At 44.9% G+C, this 16,713-nt stretch overlaps 1 protein-coding gene across 1 annotated transcript; it reads left to right on the top strand.

Moving 5' to 3' along the window:
• The first annotated feature begins 1,551 nt into the window (after nucleotides 1–1,551).
• Nucleotides 1,552–16,576, top strand: RETSAT (retinol saturase). The gene is made up of 9 exons (XM_048511997.1): nucleotides 1,552–1,771; nucleotides 3,783–3,965; nucleotides 4,826–5,067; nucleotides 6,259–6,460; nucleotides 9,379–9,576; nucleotides 10,596–10,715; nucleotides 12,192–12,330; nucleotides 15,723–15,832; nucleotides 16,108–16,576. The coding sequence occupies exons 1-9, from the start codon at nucleotides 1,606–1,608 to the stop codon at nucleotides 16,356–16,358; spliced, it is 1,611 nt and encodes a 536-aa protein (XP_048367954.1). The 5' UTR covers nucleotides 1,552–1,605; the 3' UTR covers nucleotides 16,359–16,576.
• Nucleotides 16,577–16,713: the final 137 nt, after the last annotated feature.

Below are 16,713 nucleotides of genomic sequence, written 5' to 3'. Positions count from 1 at the left end.
TGTACCTTATGATTAAGTGCTGTACCTTATGATTCTTGACAAATGTATTTTTCTTTTATGTACACTGAGAGCATATGCACCGGAGACAAATTCCTTGTGTGTCCAATCACACTTGGCCAATAAAGATTCTATTCTATTCTATTCTATTCTAGTCTTCCCCTACTCACTGAGACTGAAGATGGATTATACAGTGTAAATAAATGCAGTGAACAGGATGGGCTATACAATAAGCAATGTAAAAGTATTAGGGCAGCAGAAATCTGAAATCCAGCAGAAATTTGAACTGGAGCTGAACCAAGCATAAGTATCAACACAAAACATTACAGAAATTTCATAGCAAAATAATACATACAGCAACAGACAATACATACTATACACAGCACTATAGTCTTTATTAAACCACAGAATTAACAAATATAGGTATTGTGCTGGCACACAGCATAATTTCCAGTGGTAGCTAGGAACGACAACATGAGTGAAGAAACACTAAGAATTTAAAAACTCTATAATTAAATCGCAAAGCTTTGGGCAAATCCTAGAGTGTCTCCCAGATGCCTTGATGTCACTTCCAGTTTTCACCATACCTAAGGTCAGGCACCTCTTTGATGCCAGTGCCCCTTCAAACATACAGACTCTGTAATGTGCTATGCCTGTGATGAAATAATTAATGTGATAAAATTATTAACATTGTTATTAGGACTGCAGTGTTAATTTAAAAACTGCAGTGAAAAATGATCCAAGTCATTGAGCAATCTTTTTTAAAAAGCACTCCTGGCACACACTTTTTTAGAAGAAGCATTCCTCCTTATGTGTGAAAAACAGTAAGGCCTCTTCCCAGTCCAGTAGAAATCAAATGAAACAAATGGTATTTGTTGCTGAGAATGGATGCATCATCCAGAAATAAACTCTGCTTTTCCTGTTTTTTGCATCCTGTTTAACTATTCACATATTAATTAATAGATTGCAATATTTGATTAAACATCAAGGATTTCCTTAACCAGGCAATATCTGTTTGTAGAGTTGCCAGTTGGGAAATACCTGGAGATTTTGGGGGTGAAGCCTAGTGTGGGTGGTATTTGGGAAGAGGGGGGGGGGGACCTCAGAAAGGTATAATGCCTTGCAGCCCATCTCCAAAGCAGCCATTTTCTCCACTGCAAGGAAACTTAATTGTCTGGGAGGTCAACTGTAATAAACGGGAGCTCTCCAAGCGCTACCTGGAGATTGGCATCGCTAGTGGTCAATCCCATGCGATGCATTTTGGCGCTCTCTCGCCGTGCGCGCTCACAGGCAGTCCTCTTCCGCCTAACCTACCTCACAGGGTTGTAAGGAGAAAATAGGGGAGAGGGGCGAACCATGTAAATCTGCAACAGCCAAAACAATGTAAACCAGGAGCCACAGACTTGATCACTGATTAACCCCTTGTGGGCAGTGACAACAGGTTTGTGTCCCTGCGGTACCCAGCGCCAATCCAAGACCACTCGTCGCCTGCGCCTTTAAAAGGCGAGGGCGCACGAGAGTCACGCCAAGGGGAGGGACGCGGGGGCGGGCCCGGCGAGCTTGGGTTGCCAGCCGGCGAGCAGCGCGTCCAGCAGCCACAGGTCGTGCATGATGTGGTGGGGGTACCTGGCGGTTCTTCCTGCGCTCCTCTTGGCGCTCTACAAGGCGCTGGGCTGGCGGGGCCGCTCCCGGAACCCTTTCCAGGAAGACTCCCGGCGGCCGCCCGCGCCTCTGGTCACCGACAAGAACGCGCGCAAGAAGGTGCTCAAGCAAGGTACTCGGAGGGGACCCGCAGCCCCGGGGAAGCCGGAGGAGGAGGCGCGCGGCTGGAGGGCGCCGCTCTCGTTCCTCGAACAGGCCCCAAGCGGTAGCCGCGAGTCGTCCGTTGTAGTCAAAACTGTTAGGTTTCTAGTCCGCTGTGTCTGTGGCTCGCGAAGTCGCCGGGGAAAGGCTCGGAGGGGCCGCCTGGCTGCCGGCTCGTTTCATTTAAAAAACAAACAAACTCCCGCAGAGTTGCCTGGCGTTGTCTTTGTGCATCCTCTGCGCAAAGGGTTGTGCATCCTCTTCACAAAGGGTTGTGGATCAAAACGATAAGTTGCGTTTTAAGTAACGCGGATAAGATTGGGCACAACTTCCAAAGTTACATGAATGGAGAAGGGCGCTTCCCCCTCCTCCCCCCCCCCCACGTGACCGAAAGGTGTGCGCCCGGGCCCCTGTTTGCGCGAGACCCTTGTAATGGAGAGATGGTGCCTTACGAGTTTAGAGGCCAACTACTAGCAAGCAAGTTTCTGCATGGATTAGGGCACATTTAAGTTCTGCTGGCCTGTGGCTGAGTTGGTGAACAGCTCTCTTTGTGTGGCCCTGGTATCTCTCCCCACCTGCCCCCACTCAGCCCAGACCTTGCCGTTCCAACTGTGTCAGGTTGTCGGGTGAGAGCCAGCAGGGTGGATTGGTTCAGGGCAGTGGACTCTGATCTGACTGGCCTTGATTCCCCAGTCCTCCACATGAAGCCTGCACGGCCAGTCAACCAGTGAAAGGAACTTTTTGCTGGTGAAATAAGCCTTATCTGCTGGTGGAAGTCTCTGCTGTGAGTGGAACAGATTCATAGGAGCAAACCTAATGGGGTGGATCCAGTCAGCTTTTCTGCTGGTTCATGAGGGTCTCCCAAACCGTCCGCAGAACGTTTGGGAGGCTGCTGGGGAAAAAGAGAGACCTTCTTGCGTGAGCTTCTTCCACTCAGATATCTCAAGGATCCAACCTATTGTGCAGTGTTGGACTGGAAGCAGAACACACTCTTCCTATATATCAGTACTCTTACTACTGCTTCAAGTCAGAGGGATCTGGTCCCTGAAACCTCAAGCCCGACGCATGTGACTATTCCTCTATCCATTCTGGGCAAGCAACCTGCTCATGGATGTAAAGTAATTGCTTCTCCAAAGAGGGCCAATCTCATTTTCCTGAGAAGCTCCCAGATTATATTGAAGTAGTGACTTTCTTTCGACTTCACCAAACTGCTCAGGACCCATAAGGCTGCAGTCCCCTCTTGGCACATAGTTGTCTGAGCTGTTTTAAGTAGATTGTACTAGTGGCACATCATTTTTTTTTAAAGGCTTTTTGAGTGACTGGTGAACACAACTGGTACAAGGCGACCAAACGTTAAACCAAAGTTAGGACATGAACCAAAATATTGATGCCGAATGAAATTAAGTGCTAAGACGCATGCAGCTTAGCTCAGCATGGAAGAACAGAAGTTTAAGTAGCAGTTCCAATATAACTGAAGGAAACCAGCACACCACAAAAGGCTGAAGAAGTGGATCTGCTTCCACGAAACGGGGAAAATATTGGTCGACTTACTCGTTCTGCTGTTATGTCTATTGCTTGGACTTCTGTTGATGCCGTTGTGTTCCTTGCTGGGTCTTGCTGGTTAGATTCTTGGAGGGTATATTGTGCTATAGCCACGTTTGCGACATGGGTGCTCTTGATGCAGAGTTTGGTTGTTCTTTGGGATTAAATTCATTTGGCATTAACATTTTGATTCAGGTCCTAACTTTGCTTTAGTGCTTGGTGGCCTTGCGTACTGATCTTATCTGCACTTGACTGTTCTTTGTTACTTGTTCAGTTATTGTTTTGAGCACAAAACGTAAGAAGCATTTAAAGTGGGTTTCTGTGTTAACAAGCTCTGCTTAAGAGCAGATTCCAGGTCTCTTACAACATTGTTATTTGTCAGGCTATCGTATCTGAGCAGGAAACAAGGCTGATGGTATCCTTTTGTTTCTGTATTCCAGTGTTTTCCGCGGACAAGGTTCCTCAGCACCTGGATGCCATTGTCATTGGAAGCGGTTACGGAGGCCTGGCTTTAGCTGTGATCCTCTCCAAAGCTGGGAAGAGTGTGCTGGTCCTGGAGCAACATGGGAAGGCTGGGGGCTGCTGCCACACTTTCAATCAGCAAGGCTTTGAGTTTGACGTAGGTAAGGCCATCCCAACAGATTACCTTATGGGCAGGAAAAGGAACAGTAGGCAAAAGACCAGGTACAAATCCCTACTCAGCTGATTAATTGTCTGGTAAGCAAGATTTAGTCCTGATAAAAGCATCTCTGTGTTAGACAGCTTTTATGAGGAGTAAATCTTGCTTATCAGCTGACAGGCTTCTGTGGCTGAGCAGGTGTGATGAGCAGCTAGCGTGATGCACCAGTAATCTGGGGTTCCCTAGCCCGGCTTATCCATTGTGTTCACTCTAGCTCTCCGATGGCCTTTCTGCTTATTTCTCATGTTTTTGCTGGTCCTGAAAAAGGGCAGAAGCCTATCCTAGTATGGGATCCTGCCAGCTGCACCTCTGCTACAAAATGGAGAAAGGATGTCAGGACCTGACCTGGTTCTGTCCTGGGAGGAAGACATCTTGGAGGAAGAGGAAGACTCCTTGAGTGCTGAGGAGCCTTTTGTTTGCTTATTATACACCCAAGGCTCTCTGAATTCAGCTTCCCATTCCCACCTACTAAGTCTCTATTAAAGGAACAGGTCACTTTTCTCCAGGTTTGTTTGACAGCCCTAATCAACCCACCTGCAAGAGCGTACAGAGAATTGCTGAGGCTACTGGGCCTGCGTAACAGAAGAGAACCCAAATAAGAAATCTAATCTAAGAATTGCTTCAATAGAGCCCATGGATGGTAGAATGTTACCAACAAGCTACATAACATAAAATGATGCTGGCCCATTTCCTTCCGCAAACGTCTCCACCAAAGGCACTTGCATAGACGTTTAGGAACAAGGGCACTGATTTCTCCAAAGTATAATTGGTCTTCTGTTATAATGCTTTGTGGTTTCCTTCCAGGTATCCATTATGTAGGGCAGATGCTGGAGAATTCTTTTCAACGCATGATTAGTGACCAGCTCACAGATGGACAACTCCAGTGGGCAAAAATGGACTCTCCCTATGATATAGTCATTCTGGGAGATCCTAATAATGGCAAGAAGTATTATTTATACAGTGGACAGAAGGAACATGTTGATGGCTTAAAGAAACAATTTCCAGATGAAGCTGCTGCGATCGACAGCTTTGTGGCACTTGTAAAGGTAATAATTCTTTCTAAATTGCCTTGGTGGAACAGTTCCCCTCCCCCCTTTTCTTTAGAAGAAGAAGAGTTTGGATTTATAGCCCACCTTTCTCTCCTGTAAGGAGACTCAAGGTGGCTTACAAGCTCCCTTCCCTTCCTCTCCCCACAACAGACACCTTGTGAGGTCGGTGGGGCTGAGAGAGTTCCAAAGAACTGTGACTAGCCCAAGGTCATCCAGCAGAAATGTAGGAGTGCAGAAGCACATCTGGTTCACCAGATAAGCTTCTGCCACTCAAGTGGAGGAATGGGGAATCAAACCCAGTTCTCCAGATTAGAATCCACCTGCTCTTAACCACTGTATGCCCTTTCCTTCCCCAGTGGGGATCCAAAGTGACTTAAATATTGTTCTTGTAACAACCACCAATTTCTGAGAGGAAGGTGACATTTAGAGACAGATTATTCCAAAGTCATCTGGCAAACTTGCATGGCACAGTGGAAATTTGAGCCTGGATCCTGAAGATCCTAGTCTGATTCTCTAACCCCTGTGCCATGCTGGCTCGGTGACAATGCATTCCTGTCAACCATTTTTAGGTGGATAGCAAAAGAGGTTGGTTTTGGTTTGTATCCCTGATTCCAGCCTTCTGTGGGTGCCCGGTTAGTTCTGTGGAAATCTTCATGGGCTAAGATGACATTTCTGATCTAAAATGGTTGCTCTTATGCTATTATATATGCTCATAATTTATTGTATCTACATCCAACTTTTGAACCAGATTAGCTTCCAAAGAGTCTTGCAGTAGAAAACCATCACTGCCTGAATGTCAGTGTTTATAAACTAGTAATCCCCTTTTCCATACAAGAGTCAAACTTCCCAAATGTAGAAACGCAAGGTAGTTCAAGAAAGTATTGGCTTTCTAAACAAAACAAGTTCATTGTTGCTTTTGGTAAAAAGGCTGTAACTGGTTAAAGTGGAAAGAACACAGCCACAGATACAAGGTTAATTTAGAACACTGTAACTTTAGGTACAAAAATAGGTATCCCACTTTGGCAATTTGGTAGAGCTCTAGATTTATTCTATTAAAACTGCAGTCTTCTTCCTGCTAGTGAAGGTGAATATCAATTTTTGTAGGTCTTAATGCTCAGAACACCAAGATTTGCAGCTGCAGCTTGGAGACACACAGAGAACTCTCTAACTCTTCACCTCTTTCTGCAGAAAATTTCCCAAGGAAGTAGCCACATGTTTCTCCTGAAAATGCTCCCAATGCCTTTGGTCAGGCTTCTGAACTCGACTGGCTTGCTGGCCTTCATCTCTCCTTTCTGTAGAATGTTATCCAAAAGCCTTTCAGAAGTCACTGCAGAGCTCACGACGAACATGGATTTGAAAGCATTGTTCAGCTATATCTTCCCTACATATGGTAAGTGACTCTGATCTGTTCTCCCCTTTATGCGTTTGAGTGTTTGTGAGCGGGTATATCAGAGAGAGCACAAGTCACAGCACTTCAGTTAATGTACACAAACATGAAGGGGAAGGTCTCTTGCAGGCCAGAAATCTAACATCTGGAAGGAAAGAAGTGTGGAGAGGGAAAGGGTACATTGCTATTCCTATTTGCAGCTCCCCCCTCCCCCCGCACTTGTATCTCAAGACCCTGGCTAGAGAGATGCAGCTGATAGAATCATAGAGTTGGAGGAGACTCCAAGGGCCATCAAGTCCAACCTCCTGCAATGTAGGAATACACAATCAAAGCACTCCTGACAGATGAGCCTCTCTATGAAAACCTCCACAGAAGGAGACTCCTCCACACTCCGAGGTAGTGCGTTCCACTGTTGAACAGCCCTTACTGTCAGGAGGTTTTTCCTGATGTTTAGGTGGAATCTCTTTTCCTTCACCTTGAACCCATTACTCCTGGTCCTAGTCTCTGGAGCCGCAGAAAACAAGCTCCCTTCAAATGTCTAAACATGGCTATCATGTCACCTCCTAACCTTCTCTTCACCAAACTAAACATACTAAGCTCCCTGAGTCTCTCCTCATAGGGCATGGATTCCAGACCTTTTACCATTTTGGCTGCCCTCCTCTGGTCCCATTCCAGATGTGTGTGCGGAGAATGGTTAAGCACCTTGCCCACAACTTCCCAATCATGACTTCTCCTTACCCTATTTAAATATAGGGAAGGACAGGTTTTTACATCCAGGTCTATGGATGAGTATCTAGTTTGGTCTCATATTATTTAAATTCCTTTGCTAAAGGCACTGGGCTTCCCTAACTGCAGGTAGAACTTAACAATGAGATTAAATCTGTGACAGCTCTCTTTCCTTTTCTTTTGACAATGATATAGCTGGTATACCAGCTACTGCTGGTAGGAAGGTGTGACATAACATTACAGCACACTGAGATTTTACTATATGTTATTAATTAATCAAATGATACATTAGGGTACTGGAGTTTGGATAGAAGGTATTTCAGAGGACACTGATTCCATTCTGTTAAAATTCTTGAGAAAAATAATCAGATTGCCTAAGTGTGTATCAAGTGAAGCTATTTGGCAAGAATTTACAATTCCTTAATTGGAATCAGCAGCTTGGTTAGATGCGTTTAGACTCAGGATTAAGATTTAATGTAATTATAGATGTAGGCATTTCCTCCGACTACTTGAAGGAATGCTGTGTGGAGTTTTGGAAGCCTCACTTTAAAACGGATAAGGACTGAGTGGAGTGGGTGCAGAAGAAATGATGAGGGGTTTGGACACTAAGCACCATGAGGGAAAGCTGCAGAATTTGGGAATGTTCAGTCTGAAGAAGAGGAGGTTGAGGACATGATTGCTCTCTTTAAGTATTTGAAGGACTGTCACATAGAGGAGGGCATGGAGCTGTTCCTGTCAGCAACAGAGGACAGAAGCTCAGTTGCAATAATGGATAGGAAGGTACCTATTAGGTATTAGGAAAAAAATTACAGTAAGAGTAGTTCAACGGTGGAATCAGTTACCTAGAGAGGTGATGAGCTCCCCATCACTGACCATCTTTAAATAGCGACATTTGTCAAGGATGCTCTAGACTGATCCTGCATTGAGCAGAGGGTTGGACTAGATGGCCTGTACGGCCCTTTCTGCTCTACGATTCTCAGGCCCCTTTCGTACATGCAGAACAATGCACTTTCAATCCATTTTCATAATTGTTTGCAAGTGGATTTTGCTATTCCGCACAGTAAAATCCAGCTGCAAAGTGCATTGAAAGTGGATTGAAAGTGCATTATTCTGCATGTGCGGAAGGAGCCTTAGTTTCTTTCTTTTCAGAGTAGTACATTAACTGGAAGAGGTCAATCGAGTGGGGCAGTTGGGTTTTAATTCTGCTTTTTTATTATCTATGGAGAATGATGACACAGCACTGACATGGGGTTAAAAAGCAGTTATTGAAGTTAGATTGTAGAAGCAGAAATCTGCAAGCAAGAAGATGTGTTCTCTCCTGTCACAGCTTATAACCTCCACTAGCACTTCTGGCATATTTATTTAGGAGGGAGAGGGACTGACTGACTGACTGACTGACTGGGAAGGGGTGAGGATGTCGGGAGTGGGAGGCGTTGCTAGGGTGGATGTTGGGGAACTGGGGAGGAAGGCAGGGGTAGATAGAGAGGGGGAAAATATGTGTGTGAGAGAGAACCCTGTTAAAAAAAAGGATGAGTTTATAAGTAATGGTCAAAGTTTTTCTTTTCTTCTGCTGGATAAGGATCCAACCATTACAGAGTCCACGACTTCTTATCTTATAAGTCACCATAAAACACTAATTTAAAAACTTTTATAATCAAGGGAGACTTAGAAGGGGAAAGGAAGATTTCTCTCTCTCTCTCTTTAAATGAGTGTGGTTGAGCTTAAGCCTATGGCCAATAAAGCCATACATTGACGAGGAAGAAACAACCATTATAGCATACTGACATTTTATTGTATGTTAATAAAAGTTGAGTAGGGAAGAGATGATGCAGAGCAGCAGTAGCCAGGCAGCCTCTGTATGGTCGAGCTCTGCTTTGTAAATTAAGGGGGGAAAGTTTTAACGGAGTCTTTCCTCTCTCTGATCACTTCCATTCAGATCTGACGAGCAGAATGAAAGGGAGGGGGTGTCTACGCATTAGGATAGTCAGATTGAGCTTGTTTTAGCAGCTTCACCTTGGTCATAAATTATTAATGTGGGCCAGTGAGCTAGTAAATGTTTGTCTGGACCTGTAGTACCTATTGGTAAGAGCTTAAAGGGCTGCGTTCTTGGGCTGGGAAGGTAGGAAGACTTCTCTTGTTGAACTGCAACTATGTGTGGATAACCCTTCCTCCTCCTTTTCCATTTTCTTTTACAGGAGTGATTCCCACAGAGTCCAGCTTCCCCCTGCATGCACTGATTTATAATCACTACCTGAAAGGTGGCTGGTATCCTCAAGGAGGTGCCAGTGAAATCGCGTTCCACTCCATCCCCATCATTGAACGGGCTGGAGGAGCTGTCCTTACCAAAGCACCTGTGCAGAGCATTTTAGTGAATTCCCAAGGGAAAGCCTGTGGTGAGTCAGTCTGGATTGGGGTGTGTGTCTGAGACTGTCAGACTGGCTAAGACCAAGTTGTGAATTGATAAGTCCCCTGTTCAAATGTTGACTTCCGCTATGGATTAGGTAGCTCTAGATCACCCTTTCTCTTCCCCTTAGCTTCCTACCAGCAATGCAGGGATGGTAATACTTTTCTACCCCGTAGGGTTATCACAAGGACTGAAAGATAATGTACACAAAGCACTTTGGCACTTGAAAATATTATTATATAAGTGGCAAATGGACAACGATAAAGGAAATTCAGCTTAAGTGTTTAGAATATTCAGCACCCCTTTTATCCCCTGTGCCAATCAGTTGTGTTGCTCGTACAAAAGCCTTGTATTGGGGGAAAGTCGAGAAGCCCCTCCTAACTAGAAGAGCTGACAAATTGGGTGGTGGGGAGAGCTCTAATCCAGAGAACCATACAGTGAGCTGGGTCTCTTGTGCCTCTTCATTACCCAGACATGAAACTTAAGGGATTTCAAAAGTGATCCATTAATAGTTTGGGGGTGGGAGAGAACCTAATGGGCAGGAGAACCTGATGCTGCGGAAGCTGAGTAGGTATGGCCCTTGTACTTGGATGGAAGACCACCAGAAGCCCCATGTGAGAATGCGGTGCAAGCAGAAGAATGGGGGAGAACAAAGAAGCCCCCAGAATGATATAAAAGGCTGAGAATGGGCCAAGTGAAAGAATGGGGGAGAACTAAGGAGCCCCTATTGATATAAAAGGCTAAGAATGGTTCTTCTCCTAGCTATGTTATATGGTCTATCTCTGCTTCAGTCCATCACTACTTCCTCCCTTCCCCTTCTGATATTTGGGAATAGTATCTGCCCACCTTACATGGGTGGTACGTGGGCCTCGTTAGTCCTTGCAACAGCTTGTGCCTTGAAGATAATACTCACCCATCAACTTCAACTCTAAATTGTAATTCATTGAATAACATGGAAGAAACTCTTCAGGGACTTTTCTCATCTGGGTTTTGTTCTCCCTCTTCCAGGTGTAAGTGTTAAGAAAGGGCAGGATATGATCAATGTCTATGCTCCTGTTGTGATTTCGGATGCTGGAATCTTCAACACCTATGAGCGGCTGTTGCCAGAGAAGTTGCGAGCTTTGCCAAGTAAGAGGCCAGGGAACAATTGGTGTTTCTACACTGGAGAGATATAGAAGGTTGGAAGCCTGTGTCTACACAGGGATCTTTCAGATACACACTCGGGTTGTCGAACTTCAAACTACGGAGTACAAATATGATGTGTATATTAAATTGCCAGGTACAATATAATGCAGTGACATAGATCATTGGGTATTCTTTACTATTCCAGTAGTGGGAAACAATTTCCAAGTTACAGAGTCTTCCTTCTAGAGCAGGGGTCGGGAACCCGCGGCTCGCAAGCCGCATGCGGCTCTTCCGCCGCTGTTCCCATGTGGCTCTACGAGCCGAGTCAGTTGACCCTCTTCTACCGCCCTGCAAGGAGTAGGGCGTGGCGCTTCACCTGTCTCGGCGGCGGGCCACAGGCCGAAGCTGCCGGAACCCTCTTCGGCCGCTTCTGCCTCTGTGTATGGCGGGCGCTTCACTTCGATGGTTCGGCGGTCGGCCAGGCCGAAATTGACCCTCTTCACCGCCAGGCAGATACGGTGGGGCCAGCAAGTGGCGGGGGGAGCGGGGGAGCGTGAGCCAAATGGCTCTTTGAGGGGAAAAGGTTCCCGACCCCTGTTCTAGAGTAACACAGCAGGGAGTAGTAAAGATGCTAACAAAGAAGTAACCCATCTACACTGTGTTGTTGGAATACTGTCGGACTAGGACTACCTCTCTCTTTAAGTCCAGCTAATATAGCTAATCTGTATCTTTCAGTTCAAAGGCAGATGGGTTTCTTCAATGAGCTAGTGAGATGTAGTGGCTAGAATGTCAGAACTGGAATCAGGAAGTACAATTCTGGGTAGTCTTGGGTGAGTTACTGACCTGGTTCACAAACTTGTCAGGCCATAGCTACAGTCTATACATCATAATCCTCTTGCCTTTTGTGAAAATGTGTAGGGGGTGTTTAGAAGAGAACTCTCTGTCCACAAGTCCAGCTGCTGAATAAACCCATAGGATAATTTTGCCTTAAATTTTGCCTTAAAAGGAAACTGATATGAGACAAATAATTCAAAAGTGGAACTGGGAGCCAACATTGAATGTTTGAAATGCTCTTCTATGTCTGAAATGCTCTTGTAATATCTTTTATTTTTTTATAAAAATCCCTTTTTCAATATCCATAATTCTCCTTGCTATTTCTGGGTCTAATCCCCTAAGAATGATCCTGATATACACGGGTGGAGAAACCTGCTGTTGTCTGCCTCTAGCTAAGCTGCCTTCTGTTCTCTAATTCCCCAAATTAATTATAAGAAGGTAGACCACCAGTGCAGATAACAGAAGAGTGAGATTCGAGTTAAGTAGTGACACCTTAAAAACCAACAAGGCTTCCTGGGTATAAGCTTCAAATCTGCTACCTTGCTTGCATTGCAGAGTGGTAAAGTTTCAAATCCACATTTTATTTCCAGAACTTCTGTACAGTGTGCTAACTTTTGAAAAAAAGTATCTTCTTTCTCCCTGCAGGTGTTCAAAACCAGCTGTCCATGGTCCGGCATGGTGTCGGTGGATTCAGTGTCTTCGTAGGACTCAGAGGCTCAAATGAGGAATTGGGACTAGAAGCCAAAAACCATTACGTCTACTCACAAAACAACTTGGATGAAGCGTAAGATGTAGCTTTGCTCCTATGTTTCTCTGAAAATAAGACATCCCCTGAAAATAAGACGTAGTAGAGGTTTTGCTGAAGTCCTAAATATAAAGCATCCCCCGAAAGTAAGACGTAGCAAAGTTTTTGTTTGGAAGCATGCCCGTCAAACAGAACATCAGAGCATGCAGCTGTGGAGCGGAAAAATAAGACATCCCCTGAAAATAAGACATAGCACATCTTTGGGAGCAAAAATTAATATAAGACACTGTCTTATTTTTGGAAAAACATGGTAGCTGAAAATACTTTCTCTTGCTGTCTGAGCTTTCGAGAAGGTCCTGCCAGCCTGTTGGAGCCCTTCGCAAATGACTCCCAAGCTCTTTCATAAAAGTGACCTCTATGTAACTCATTACTTTAGGAAATTTGAGATGACATTCTGATATAGGAGAGGGAGAAAGAAAGCAGTGAGACCACTGTTGGAGAAATGGTGACTGGTGAAATCTGGGGCCATCCACCCATTTTTCTGTGAGTCTAGTTCTCCAGAGCTTACGACCCAGACAAGCTGCTTCAGCTTCTCTGCCAAGTTTGGGAGGGAACGATGCTGGATTGCCAGTTAGCTGCAGCTTGTTTGCAACTCAGACTAGTGACTGCCATTGGCTCGATTCACTGGAGTAAAGAACTTGGAAGAGAGGGAATGAAGAAGGCAGTTCTTGAGTGGTGAGAGGGCAGAACTTGGCTACTCCGCGTGTGTGCGTGTGCATGCGTGCGATGCCCTCAAGTTGCAGCAGGCATATGGTGACCCAGTAGGGTTTTCAAGCCAAGAGACTAACAGAGGTAGTTTGCTATTGCCTTTTTCTGCATAATGACGCTGATATTCTTTGGTGGTCTCCCATCCAAATAATAACCAGGGTCAACTTTGCTTTGCTTCTGAGATCTGATGAGCAACTTGCTTTGTTTAACCTAAATGCTCAAGGCCTGGTCTATGCATTTAACAAACAAGATGCAAAATTTTGAGGTGTTGGACTGTACCAGTTTGGGCTGAAGGAGGAATCAGGTTTTTTTCAATGTATCTGTAAAATTTCCCTGCAAGAACTAACACTACAGAGAGTGGGCTAGCTACTACTGTTCTACCCTTTGTACTAGTTGTTTACTAGGAGTGAGAGCCCATGTGGTACAGTCCTCTGTCTCATTCTTTTTGGGTAAGTCGGTGGGTGATGCAGGTAGACCGGCTAAAATTGAAATGCAAGGACTAAATTCACTGTTGCCCTTGTAATATGGTATCCGTTTGCTACTTGCAGGTGCTATTGTAGCTGTGCAAAATTATTTCCTTTGAACTCAGGCAGCTAATTCGAAGTCCAGTCCACTTTCTCAAAAGCATAACCAGTACCAGGGAAGTAGCGGGATATGCCACATGGGGGAGCCCTGCTCTAAAGTGTTCTTGGGAAAATGATAGTGTGGTTGTTTTTGGTTGCCAGCTGCGAACAGTATCTTTAGGAGTACAAAACTGAGCCGCATTTTTCTCTTCCAAAGTAGCACATTGATACAACCTTGACAGCTGTCAGTGGGGGTCACTAATGTTCACTTTGTTCCTTCCAGCTTCTTGTTTGTGCCATTAAAAAGCAATCTTGCAATTCCGCTTGTGAGCAGAGCTTTGCATCAGCACTGAACACGACATCTCTTTTGCATTACCTTGTGGATATGAGCATCTTTGCTCCATATAACAGGGTTGTGCTTCCATAATGTCTTGTTCTAACTTAATCCAAGACTTCGAAGTTACTAGGAAAACCATTTGTGCTGCACAACTGCATGTGTTTGAATGCTTTAATATTTTTTTTTCTCCTACTGGTATAATTTACTGTTGAACTCCCAAAGGGGTTTTGTTCTTGAAACATTGTGATCACACCGGTGTACTGATGGCAATGAATACACAAAAGCACTCCCACAGAACATCTGTTTTGCCTTTGAAACCATTCAAGGGAGCAAACAGAAAAGCTAAAGTAGCCACACATGCATTAATGTGTGTTGATGCAATTTCTGCTGTTTGAGTAGTTTTATTCCCAAGAACACTTTAGAGCAGGGGTCCCCCCCTGCTACTTCCCTGTGTAATGGCTAAGCTTTTGAGAAAGTGGACTGGACTTCTTATTAGCTGCCTGTGTTCAAATGAAAGAGTTCTGCACAGCTACAATAGCATCTGCAGTTGTTGGAGGATCAGGGCACCCAGGCTTGTGGTTCCATTACCTTTTTGGGTTTTCCTTCTGTTTATTCCCCGTCTTTCTCCCTTCCTTCCACCCTCATTTTTTTGTATTCCCCTTCTGTGATTCCTTTGCAAAGGAAGGAGGGAGATATTGGCTTCTTCTTCTGTGGGAAGTATTTTGGGGTGATGGTCACTACCTCATCTCAGAATCCCAAAGGTACCCACAGACACAAAAAGTTCAGGGGCCCTGACTTTAGAGGGTACACTAACTAGAGAGTGTTGCCTAAGTTAATCTAGTACTTCCAAAGGAAACATGGCGGATTTGAGGTCCTCCTCCTTAAACAACAGTCCAGACTTTCTCCCATCTGTGAGCTGAAACTCTGTGGACACAACAGTAACAAGAATATCTTCATGACTCAGTCGGGCTCCAGAAATCGCTACTTTGCGCCTGGTAGCATCTTCACATGAACGGGTTTTCCCTGTTGATAATCATACAGTCCTGAGTCAGGAAAGAAAACATTCCATTTTATATCTGAAATCTTATATAAGACCAAAGGACTTACTCCCTGGAAGCCTTGTGGGCCTTTAAGGTTCTTGTGGGCTGGAATCTTCCTCTTCTACTGCAGACCGGAATAGGCACCCATCTGAAACTTACATAAGACCATTCGTTATGGTCCAAAACAGCGCCCTTCCAAGTCAACTGGCAAGTATCCCCCCCACTGCCACCTATCCTTGATCCTTGGACACAGCTCAGAAGAAAACAACGGAGCAGCAGTGGCGTAGGAGGTTAAGAGCTCGTGTATCTAATCTGGAAGAACCGGGTTTGATTCCCAGCTCTGCTGCCTGAGCTGTGGAGGCTTATCTGGGGAATTCAGATTAGCCTGTGCACTCCCACACACGCCAGCTGGGTAACCTTGGGCTAGTCACAGTTCTTCGGAGCTCTCTCGGCCCCACCTACCTCACAGGGTGTTTGTTGTGAAAGGAGAAGGGTAAGGAGATTGTAAGCCCATTTGAGTCTCCTGCAGGAGAGAAGGGGGGGATATAAATCCAAACTCGTCTTCTTCTTCTATGTGCCAGAAGCTTGTCTTTCCACCTTAATTGCTCTCTGACGACTGCTAGTGTCCAGCTCAAACTTTAAGAGAAGAAATGCTTTATTTTATTTTCTTTTTTTTGCTGTTTAGCCCAAGTTCGTGGGTAAATCTTCTTGCTTTCTCAACAGGTTCAAATTATACCTGAATTCCTCAAGAGAAACTGCTGCAAAGAATATACCTTTTGTGTATTTCTCCTCTCCATCAGCTAAGGACCCACTGTGGGAGAAGAAGTACCCAGGTATGGGGGTGGGAGGGACATTTGAGTTATTTTATTTATTTATTTATTTGCCTTTTATACCGCCCACCCCTGGAGGCTCTGTTGCAGACAGGGCTTGACTTAGGAGAATGTGGAGAAGGGCCAGCACAAAGCCTTTGGAGTCAGCAGAACGTGGAGGGCTAGTGCCGAAAAACACCTGAAGGATTCACCACCCTCTCGCCAGTGTCCTTTAAAATTGCCGTGTTGTGGCAGCTGCGTGTGTGCAAGTCAGACCCCCTCCTTCCTTGTCTCTACAGGCAAGTCCACTCTGGCCATCATGACAGCAGCAAGATACGAATGGTTTGAGGAATGGAAGGAAGAGCAGGTCTGCAAAAGGGGAGCAGAGTATGAGGATGTTAAAAATACTTTTGTGGAGGCTCTGTTGGAAACTCTTTTTGCAGTTTTTCCTAAAGTAAAAGATAAGGTAAGGGAATGTTTGAATTTTATAATGAATTCTTTCTCACCTAACTTCATCTGTCCACTGAGCCGGCACAATGTATTAAAATAGACCCAACTGAGCTTGTGTTTGCACCTCTCATTTCACCATCACAGGACTGAAGAGATGAAACGTGTTCAAATGTGGATTGTCATGAACAATGTGTGATTCAATTGTTTGTTCAGCCGAATTTATATAAAATAGACCAAGTAGCTAAGTAAAAAGTATATTTGGGGGCAACCAAAGAAAGAATTTTTTTTAGTGGAAGAGAAGGCCTATGCAAAGAGGATCATATAAGCTGTCAGACTGTCAAAGGAGTTTGTAATGCTGGTTACTGCTACAGTTTCCATCAGTAGCTGAAGGAAACCTGTGTATAGATGTGTGGAAAGTTAATAAAAGAGTTAGGGCAGGGGTAGGGAACCTGCGG

Source organism: Sphaerodactylus townsendi, linkage group LG12 (assembly GCF_021028975.2).
Source record: "Sphaerodactylus townsendi isolate TG3544 linkage group LG12, MPM_Stown_v2.3, whole genome shotgun sequence".
NCBI classification, from domain to species: Eukaryota; Metazoa; Chordata; class Lepidosauria; order Squamata; family Sphaerodactylidae; genus Sphaerodactylus; species Sphaerodactylus townsendi.
Note: the sequence above shows the minus strand (reverse complement) of the source record. Positions and strands in the feature narration are given on the sequence as shown.

Bases quoted from the DNA above. Each gene is read 5' to 3' on its own strand.
- RETSAT (XM_048511997.1), top strand. From the start codon at position 1,606: ATGATGTGGTGGGGGTACCTGGCGGTTCTTCCTGCGCTCCTCTTGGCG. The intron at 1,772-3,782 runs GTACTCGGAGGG...TCTGTATTCCAG, and splicing joins CAAGAAGGTGCTCAAGCAAG to TGTTTTCCGCGGACAAGGTT. The intron at 3,966-4,825 runs GTAAGGCCATCC...GTTTCCTTCCAG, and splicing joins AGGCTTTGAGTTTGACGTAG to GTATCCATTATGTAGGGCAG.